The following is a 10,483-nucleotide window of genomic DNA, read 5'->3' as shown; positions in this document are numbered from 1 at the left end:
TGTCACATCCAACTTATTTCAACTAGTATAACAATGGAAAAACCCATATTTTACACGTTTATGACGCACATCGTTCAAAAGATTTGCGCATTTCTCCCAGCATTGCGCAGCGGCAGAGTAATTGGCGTACCGGTGCATACCAGCGGGTACCGGTGCAGATGGTCATAAAAAGGCCGGCTGCGTGGGATTACCCCGTTAGTGCGCAATTTCCCTAGCTCGATTTCTGCCGGGGTTATACCCTCAAAGATTTCCACAGCGGTGGAGGGACAATAAAGAACGGTAGGTAGGTTTGGGATGCCAATTCGCTAAGGTATATGCGTTTCACGTTGTACTTGCAAGGATAATTGCAAGCTTTAATATGCTGCCTTTGATTGCCGCTTTACTTGAAGCATCATTCCTTCATTTTGGTGCCTGTATGTATTACATTAGCTGCAAACCATCACAACACCATCACCAAGATCTGTGCAGCGTGATTCCTGAATCCTCCCCAGACTGTACAGAACCTGATGCATTTTGAACAGCTTTTAATCAAACCATACTCCACAATCTAAGTACTCAATGAAATAAGATCACTGACAGAACAAGTAATCCCAAGGTAGTGTAAGCTTCCAAACAGAAAATGTATGCACTTTGATTTCCAGACATTGCCAAATTTCTTCGTCTTGGCCCTGATTCAATGGTTTCTGGTTTGAAAGTGGGCATAACACACATTTCAGGCCAGTTTCTGTTCACAATCTTGACCCTTTTTGTTTTCAGTTCTAACAACAAATGATATACAATGCTGCTTAATCCTAAAAGTGTGAAACAATCCTCAGTGGTGATGGCTTAAGGGTGTACCTGACAATGAAAGTGCTTGTATCTTATATTCTACTTGGATCTATATCCTACCTGTAGATACCTGCTTTGGTAGAAGTTACTCATCTGGCTCACTGGACTTCTTTCTGTTTTAGTTTCCCACTTCTGACTCATGCAGAACCTTGCTCAAAACTGTTAACATTGAAGCTGGCAGGCTACTTTAACAGCAAAGTACAATATAGACCTCACTAGAGCAGAGTTGTGGCATGTTGGGAACTGGGCTTTGCAGGTATATATTCGATAGCGATATTTTGGTATCACCCCTGCCTTTGGCAACATGATGCAATATTCATTATATTTTGAGAGATGCATGGTCTATTGAAATAAGTCAAGAAATCTTTTATATTTTGAGGGGTGCATGGTCCATTGAAGTAAGTCAAGAAATCTTCTGAATACAGGTTTGTACTTGGTTTTTTGCAAAAAGGTCCAATGATTATTTTTCAAAGATCATTTTGCTTTGTCTTCTGTAATATAATGCCACCTTTGTTTACTCAGAGTAGTTCAGGTGTTTGATGAATTAAATGTGAGACAGCCCAATGGACAGGTAGTATATGCATTACAAGAATACTTGACTAAAGCTGCATCATACATAACGGATCTCATGTGCGGTTTTCCTCTTTGCTCTAATGATGTGGAAAATAAATGGGTGTGATATCCTCTGATGACTAGCAGCCCATCTCAGGTTAAGGCCAAGATGTCATTTTGACAGCATAAGGGCAAGTGATTGTGTTTGCATTGTTTTTCTGTTGCTCTTTTCATTGTTTAAACATGTTTATTATCCAAGGCCAAAAAGTGTTTCACTACTTTTCTGGCAGGGGAGCATTATCTTCAAATTATTTGATCCCTGGAATTCAGTTTCAAAGGTCACTGTACTGGGCATGGCACAACTGCAATTTTAACTTCCACTTGGTATGGATAGAGGCCATGTTGGTGCATGGTTTGAAATTATACCCAAGCCCTCACTGATGCCTGCAGGGAAGTGTGGCTGACCCAGCTCAAGGCAGCACAGGTCCTGACAGATGGTGCTGTGGGAGTCTAACCCAGTGGCGGCTTCTACCCCAGTCAGGGTGATAGGTTGCTTTGTGATATGTTGAAAACTTTTTGTTTGCTCTAATGTTGAATGGTATTCTTTTACAAAAATCACCATAGGCTGTGCTATGTAACTTCCTGAATGCAGTGATATGAAGAAAAAAATTGGGGGTCATCCCTTTCCCTACCCACCCTACAGAAATGACATTACCAGGGTACTGATGAGCAGCACCCACAGTTCTTGCTGCAACAGCATGCTGTAGTCATGGCTTGTCACATGGTACATTTAATCCCATCATTTGTGTGTGTTTTACCAGGCATGAAACCTCAGCTGACAAACAAAATAAACTTGCATTAGAGTTGGGCTAATTGGTGAAATAATCAGCTCATTTGCATTTTTATGCAAAGAGGCCACACAGACATCCTTGAAACTGAGCAAATCAGGTTATGAGGCATGCTTGAGACTGACTGCAGCTGTTCAAAAAGTGTGCTGATTGGTGGGCACAGAAATATCTATTCACCAATTGCAGAAGCTCTGAATGCAGCAGACAATCTTAGTTCCATGAGGTTGCTATTTATTAGTCCTGGGTGCCTATTAATGTCACTGTAGTTGCTGCATGTATTCATGCTGGTTGTCACAAAAGGTACTGTTGGCTGGATTTTGAGACCTAATGGATACTAAGGATGCAAGTCACCCTGATGAGAATAATATTAAACAACAATTTCAAGTAACATAAAATAAGTATGACAAAAAGTAAGATAAAATGGTCTGTATTTCACTATATGTATGATGGTTGTTCATGTCAGCAGCCAGTATGCAAGAGCAGACTGCTCACGTGTGCGCCTCCTCCCCAGCGCCCGCCGCCTCCGGCTCCCTGACCATGAGACGCGTGCTGAGTCAGGAACAGCAGGCGCTGTTCCCGCTGCGCTCGGTGGCGGACGCGGCGCGCCTGTTCGCGCTCGAGCTGGACAAGCGGCGGCCGTCGCTGGCGCTGCTCTCGGTGGTGGCCGGCGCCATCGAGCACTCGCTGACCGCCGTCCGGCCGGACGCCGACGCGCCCAGTGACGTCACCGACGAGTGAGCAGCGTCGCCGGGGTGGGGCTCCGGCGGGGGGCGGGGGGGGGGGGGTCACGAGCGGTTTGGTGGTCCTGTTGGGCTGACCTGCGAGTAGGCTTGAGCGTAGAAATGAGGTGTGATGATCTTTGGTTGAGACATTTTGGACCGGTAAAAATTTGGGCGGATGCACAGTGAACAGACAGGTGAGTGTATGTGCACAGGCATGTGAATGTATGTCGACAGACGAATGTTATGTTTATGCAAATGGGTTATGGTTGGTGTGCATATGGTTATGAAGACGGTCTGTTAGTTTGATGAGAAACAATTGATGACAAACATTGCTCCTTTAAATGACTTTCTGGTCAATGGCATGGTGATAATATATAATGAACTGCTCAGTGTACTCATGCAAGTTATGGCGGCCTGTGATCCCCGCTCGCCCGCCGAAGTACTGAGGCGGGGTGTGGGCCGGCCGCCGCGCCGCCATCTCACCCTGCCGACGCGGCTGAGTGTTCCCCGTCATCGTCCCGTCCCCCCGCCGTCGCCAGGTACGTGGGCGATCCGGACTCGGTGCCGCTGCCGCCGCTCGAGTACGACACGGTGTTCGCGCTGCACGCCAAGTTCTGCGCGCTGGTGCTGGACGCCGTCGACCTGGAGGCGTTCGACCGAGGCGCCGGCACTCCGCGCGCGCTGGTCAAGCGCGTCTCCGACGTCATCTGGTTCTCGTTGGCGCGCAGCTACCACAAGGACAAGCCGCACATCCAGAGCATCTACAGCTTCCTCACTGGTGAGGGGGGCCGCGGCAGGCGGTGGAGGCGCGCCAGGCCCATGAGTCTGAGCCAGCTGTCGGTCCTTGCGTGAGGCCCGTCAACAGCCGTTCCCCATGACCTGCGGGGCGCGTGCCTGCGTCATGTCAGCAGCCTGTGCGGAGGAAGCCACGTTGTTTGCGCGCGTCTGGTCGCTCGTCGTCCGATTTGCGCGCGTGTGACCAGCAGCCCTCCGAGCCATGTTGGCAGCCAGGCAGCTGCGATCTGCGCTGCCTGTGCCGGAGGCGGACTGGCCTGTGCTGGCCTTGCCAGCGCCCGTCTCGTCCGTGTTGGCGGGTGGTCTGTCGGGACTGTGTGCACCCAGCTGTTCACCGTGCCGTCCGTGGTGGCCCGACAGGTAACCGCCTGGACTGCCTGGGCGTGGCCGTGGCCGTGGTGGCCGCCTGCCAGCTGCTCGGTCTGGACGACGTGCAGCTGGCGCTCTCCGAGGACCACGCCTGGGTCGTGTTCGGCCGCGGACGGCTCCGAGACGGCAGAGGGTCACATGGCACGGTCGTCCAGAGGGTCACCTGGTGGCGTCAGTCCAGAGATCCCCTGGCAGGGTCAGTCCCGAGGCCACCCAGCGGGCTCAGTGCCCAGAGTCAACCTGGCGGCGTCAGTCCAGAGATCACCTCGAGCGTTCAGTCTCGAGGTCACTTATAGCGATCAGTCCCGAGGTCACCTAGAGCGGCCAGTCTCGAGGTCACCTAGAGCGGCCAGTCTCGAGGTCACCTAGAGCGATCAGTCTCGAGGTCACCTGGAGCGGTCAGTCCCGAGGTCACCTAGAGCGATCAGTCTCGAGGTCACCTGGAGCGGTCAGTCCCGAGGTCACCTGGCAAGGTCAATTATAATGTCACCTGGAGGAGTCGGTCGGCCGTCCCGCGGCACAGATGGGCCCGGCACGGCGTCCGCGAGGCTAACCGCTGGGATGTCTCCGATTACAAGCCTGAGTGAGGTTCGACAGAGGTCAGCTGAGGATGCTCAGGATCGCATCGTTGCTGGTCATGTCCATAATTGTCATTCAGGTACTGGTCAAACGGATGTGTGTCCAGGCTGGATAGGCTGTCTCAACCGTGTGATGAGTGGTGGTGCGGCTGAGGCTGGTTATTCCGGGTGTGTTTAGTGATCGGATCCTGCGCTATCAGCTGGGGGGCGCAAGGGCGGTGTCTCATGTGTCAATCGATGCTGGCCACGGGCGAGCGTGGGTGCATCCAGAAGCTGTCCGAGCACGCCCGATGTGACCGGCTCTGCGGCCGGCGCCTGTCACCGCTGACGCCGTCCGTCGTCGGCAGGCAAGGGTAACGAGGACAAGCGGGGCCAGCCGATCAGCGCCTCCTCCGGCCGCAGCTGGCTCTACCTGAACGGCAGCGCGGTCGTCTGCACCGCACACATGCAGGTACGGCTGGCAGCGGACGCGGCCGGCGCTGTGCGGGCGCGTGCAGGGGGGCGCCTGTCCCCGGCCTCCAGCTGGTGGCTGAGCTGCCGGCCACGCTCCGGACGTGTGGCTTGGAACAGATGCCTTGAGAACGACCGCCACGTGGTGAGCCGTCTCATAAATCGGGAGGTGCATCGCTTCAGTTGCGGAGATGTGGTTTAGTTCCTAGACATGCATGGCCAGATGATTAAAGGTTTTGCGTATGCTTCCGACGTCGAGGGAAACCCGGAGCCGGTTTTCACCGGTGCACCTTCCATTGTCAGTAACGCGTGAACCAGCGCGAGGGTTCATTGCGCGGACAACTAAGGTATTCTGCAGACACAAGGGGCACTTGGAGACATGTTGGATACTGCTGGTATGTACCCAGACGCTGGACGTTTCAAACACTGCAGACAGATACCGAACACTTCAGACGCCGTCGGACACCTTGTACAATGTGTCAACGGTGACCTGATCCTGTCGGTCAGCACTGAATGTTGTGGTTCCGTGGGTCGTCACCAGGTGGCAGCCGTGGTGACGTCCATCAGTCCCAGTATCAGCGGCGCGGCTGACTCGATGGAGCTCAGCCTGCTGCAGCAGCGCCTGCTCTGGCTGCTGTACGACCGCGGCGCCATCGCCGCCTACCCCATGGCCATAGGTAAGGTAGTGACGGTGTGGCCATCACCAGCATACCCCATAACCATAGGCCATTACCATCTTCACTAGTATCAAGTCTCGCCTGTGGCGTTGGCATGGAAGGCGTATTACATCAGCTGGGCTGTGTGAGCTGTCGCTGGTCTCCAGGGGGTCAGGGGTCTGACTCAGGGGTCAGGGACCAGACCGCGGTCTTACTGTGACCGCAGTCTGACGTCTGGCCCGTGACCTAGCCTGCCAGAACCGGAGGGGGTACATAACGCTGCGCTGACGGCTCTGATGACTGCTGACGTTGTGACGACCCCTGACCTGCCCCGTCAGGTAACCTGGCTGAGCTGGAGGAGGCAAGCCCGACGCCAGACCGACCGAAGCCGCTGGAGCTGCTGCACGAGGCCGTCACCGTGGCCAGGGTCAGTAGCTGGCTAGCCTCGCCTCTCTCCAGGACACGCCGCCAGTCACCCGGGCTCCCTCGCGAGCGTTGACTCAGGCCGTCCTTGCGACCCTAGGCTGCCTGGGCCGGCTAATGGCGCGTGTTGTCGCGGTGTGTCGCCCCCTTCACTGACGTGCTGGTCCCCTGTCTCGGCTGTAGACGCGCCGGCGGAACGACCAACAGACAGGATATCCCCGTGTCGGACGCAAGTTTATGTTTGGACATGCACACCATTGTTACGCTGCCATGGCTGGTTGATTATATGCAAGTCCCACTGCCAAACGAAGTAGTTCGTGGTCAGCTGCAAACCGGGCGAAGGACAGAGCCCGGCGTGGTGAAGGTCGGGCCCGTCTGGCCCTGTTTCGGTGTGACCGTCGAATCGCATGCCGCTGACGGCGTCTGGCCAGTGCCTCCGTCTTCGCCGCCGCGGGCGGGCGCCTGTCTGCACCGTCCGTCCGCCGACCCCCGAGCCGTCCGTGACCGCCACCTTGCTCCGCGCAGGAGCGCTACGGCAACCGGCACGTGTACCCGTACACCACGCTCGGCGACTACTACTACAAGGGCAAGCAGTACGAGAAGGCGCTGGAGACCTGGGCCAACGCCTCCGAGGCGCTCAAACAGTGAGGCGGCGCCGCGGCGCCCTGCCGGCCGCCCCCGGGCCGCGCCTGCGCTGGAGGGCGGGGCTCGCTCCGAATCGGCGGCTCGCTCATTAGGAACGATGGGTTATTCCGAGCTGGCTTAAGTGGATTGAGCTCGCGGAAACCTCGCTTTTGAGCTGCACACAAATGCAATATGTTTGTTTCGTTTGGATATGGATGCTGTGGTACATTCGTATACGCTTTGGTGATATATGTGGTTTGGTGTTCAATTTGGCCGCCACTGCGGACGAACTATTGATTACATTTCATTTTCTGCATATCCGCTTGTGCTTCTTTCAGTTACGACTACTCGCGGGATGATGAAGAAGTTTACAAGGAGCTGATGGAGATCACCATTGATAAGATCCCGCACATCATCAAGGTCGGTCTCTGATTTAGCTTCCTTTGTCTCATGACTCGGTCAGGTCGACAGGCAGGTTCTCACCATGCTTTTTCGCGCCGCCTGCCATGTTTTTCCGTAATGTGCTCTGATGTTTATGAACAGGTGCCCCTCCGCTCTCCCTTGTTCGCCGCGTTGCAAAAGTGGAAATTGTCGTCACTTTCCTCGACTAGGAGGTAGTCTTCTATTCCTCTGCTCGGCTGACTGTCTGGACCCGTCCTGTCCTGTCCTGTCTGTCCTGTCCTGTCCTGTCCTGTCCTGTCCTGTCCTGTCCTGTCCTGTCCTGTCCTGGCCTGGCCTGGCCTGGCCTGGCCTGCCCTGCCCTGTCCTGTCCTGCCCTGCCCTGCCCTTCCCTGCACTTTTCTGTTCCATCCTGTTTTGTCCTGTCCTGTCCTGTCCTGTCCTGTCCTGTCCTGTCCTGTCCTGTCCTGTCCTGTCTTGTCGTGTCTTGTCCGTTCGGTCCCCTTCTGTCCTGTCCCCTTTTATGTCATCCCGTTCTGTCCTGTCCCGTTCTGTCCCGTTATATTCTGTCCAGTGCCGTCCTGTCCCGTTGTGTGCCGTTCCGTTCCGTCCGTCATGTTCTGTTCCGTCTTGTCCTGATCTGTCCTATCCCGTTTTGACCTGTTCCGCCCTGTCCCGTTCTGTCCCGTCCAGTCTCGGTCTGTCCCGTTCTGTCCTGTTCTGTCCTGTACTGTTCCGTACTGTCCCGTTCTGTTCTGTCCCGTGCTGTCAGGTGCGTTGCAGGAGTCATTAAGCAGAAGCAGAAGTTGAGCTCCCCTCCGACACGGATTATAGCCCGCCTACGTCGCCCTGCTAAGATGCCGACGTGCTCCGGGCGCCAGTGACGCCCTGCACCGGTCCCGTCTGTGGCGCCCTCTCCCGCTGGCTAACGCTGGACGCCGTCGGCGCGCCGGCAGGAGGTGGGCTCGGGCATCAGCGCCCACAGCCTGCTGCGCGAGCCGCACTGCTACCTGCACCTGCTGCGCTTCTACGATGGCCTGTGCCAGTGGGAGCAGGGCAGCTCCACGCCCGTGCTGCACATCGGCTGGGCCAAGCAGATGGTCGGATGCGTCTCCAAGTTTGACCCGGAGGTCCGCCGCCGGGTGGCCGTCGACGTCGCCGCCGCCGGTGGGTGAGGCAAGGCGACGGCTCTACGTGGTGGGGGGGGGGGGGGGGAGGGGGGAGGGAAGGACGGGACGGGAGGCGGTCGCTGCTCAGCTCCAGGTACACGGGGTTGGGGCGGGGGTGCGTTGGTGCACGAAGTGTTTGCCATTATGGTATTAAGTGCCTTGGTGAAAAGATGTTTGCCGCACAAAGCGTGGTATCAATGGCAAGGCCAAATCATTCCGTGTAAAAGTTACATGGTTCTTGTGCGGTTGTTATTTGGATGTTTGCTTGTTGGCTTTCCGTGAAGCTCTTTTTTGCATAAAAGCCACGGACGCTAGGCTAGAGTGTTTTCCGCTCTAAACTAAAAGCGGCATTTTATCTGAATTGTGAGCAGTGATCACGTAGTAAGAGCTTATATTTACTGCATGCCAGTTTGCTTTGGTTTTGCCTTCCATCTATCACCGGTCTAGCTAACACAGGCTGTTCTAGTCCCAGCCAAAGTGGCGCGTTACTCTACAGTGCCCGTCGGCGATCCCAGTGTGTGCCGGCACTGACCGCCCGCCGCTCGCCGCGTGTCGCAGAGCCGCCGGCCAGCAACGGCTCCTCGAAGGAGGCGGAGCTGGAGCGGGAGCGTCAGCCGCCGCCGGCCGGGCCGCACCGTGTCCGGCTCGGCTCCGAGAAGATGGCCGGTCTGCGCGACCTGCTGACCTCGGAGCGCTTCAACCCGCAGGTGAGCGGCGCCCCTCCGTGGTGTCGGACTGGTCGATGGTTTGTCTCTGTGTCTCGATCGGTCTCCCGCTCTCTTCATTCCACCGCGTTGCCGTGCGCGGTGGTACTGCGCTGTCGCTCTGTCGGCCGTCGCGTGGGTGTTCTATGTCACGATGAGCAGCACCGTGCCGCTGGACGCCAGTGGGTTGTCCTCGTGCTCTCCCCTGGACGCCGTGCGCGCGTATGCACCGCGAGTCGCGCGTGACGCCGCGCCCGTCGCCGACAGGCCGTGTCGCTGCAGCTGACTGCGCAGTCGCAGGTCTCCTCCAAGCGGAGGGACGACGAGGACGGCCGCCGACCGAAGCGCCAGCGCCGGGAGGCGGCGCCGGCGGCCGAGTAGGCCCCCGCCGGGCCCTGCCGTCCGTGGCCGCGCGCCGGGGCGCGGAGAGCGGTCTGGCGGCGAGGGGCGCGGCGCGGCGGCGATTCTCGGCCGTCTCGCCGCCGCGGCCGTCGAAGGAGACTTGGCCGACGCTGCGGCGCTTCGAAGCGCCGCTGTTGGGCGCGCGGGCGACGTTCCGGCGCGCTCTGTGACGTCCTGATCTCGCAAGAAACTCGCGAACGTTATTTTTCTGACGTTGTTGTTACGATGGGCTTTGGCGCGACGCTCGCGCCAAACGCCTACACCCGAGAGGAATCGCGCGCGAACACCGTGACCGCTCCATATGAGGCTGTCTGTGGAGCGCCGGCGATCCCACTGTCGCAGGCAGGACGGCTGGCCCGTGCGGCGAGAGCCAGCCGCCGGGCTGTTGGGCTTGGGGTCGGAGTGATGCAGCCAACCCCGGGGTGGCGGCTGACCGCAGGTCGCGGCTCAGACTGATGATCGGAAGAGGTGCCGCCGTGAGCCCCCGGCTGACTGCGTGCTCGGATCATCGCCGGCGTGCTGTTCAGCGCCAATGTAACTATGACCGGGCACGGATCACCCCCGTTCACTGCTGTAACTCCCTGACTGGGGGCGACGGCACCCTCAGCAGTGTCCACGTGCGGCTTGTGCGGTTGCTGGAGACGTTCTTGGATGCGTGACTTCAAGAATGTGGCCAATTGCGATGCGTACCAAGCGGTCGCCCGATACATGTACAGTTCAGGAATGAGCCGGTCTGCTGTGTGAGTCGGGTGACACGCTTTTCGCGGCAGGGTGCAGCGCGCCAGCGGTGGCCGTCAGCCGGGGATTGGTTGCTTTGTGCTTCAGGGATGGACCGTCCCGCTGTATGGACGGACTTCAGTATTCTTTCCGTTTTAGGAGCGAAGTACGCTTGCACTGGCTGTTTATTCTGTATCGTGTAGGGTGGTCTGTGCGAAAACTTGCACGCTTATCGCACAGGCTTCGC

General features: G+C 57.0%; 1 protein-coding gene across 1 annotated transcript; it reads left to right on the top strand.

The window, feature by feature from the left end:
• The first annotated feature begins 133 nt into the window (after positions 1-133).
• Positions 134-9,498, top strand: LOC119099972 (menin-like). The gene is given in 16 exon segments (XM_037223092.1): positions 134-279; positions 2,740-2,873; positions 2,931-2,962; positions 3,490-3,728; positions 4,106-4,224; positions 4,226-4,246; positions 4,248-4,260; positions 5,040-5,143; positions 5,684-5,819; positions 6,137-6,225; positions 6,747-6,865; positions 7,184-7,265; positions 8,201-8,411; positions 8,972-9,003; positions 9,070-9,120; positions 9,385-9,498. Coding segments are annotated over 15 exon segments (1,470 nt in total). The 5' UTR covers positions 134-279; positions 2,740-2,765.
• The last annotated feature ends 985 nt before the right edge of the window (positions 9,499-10,483 follow it).

Source organism: Pollicipes pollicipes, unplaced genomic scaffold (assembly GCF_011947565.3).
Source record: "Pollicipes pollicipes isolate AB1234 unplaced genomic scaffold, Ppol_2.1 Scaffold_2555;HRSCAF=2994_pilon_pilon_pilon, whole genome shotgun sequence".
NCBI lineage: Eukaryota > Metazoa > Arthropoda > Thecostraca > Pollicipedomorpha > Pollicipedidae > Pollicipes > Pollicipes pollicipes.
The sequence above is the reverse complement of the archived record's forward strand: the minus strand, read 5'-3'. Positions and strand labels throughout refer to the sequence as shown.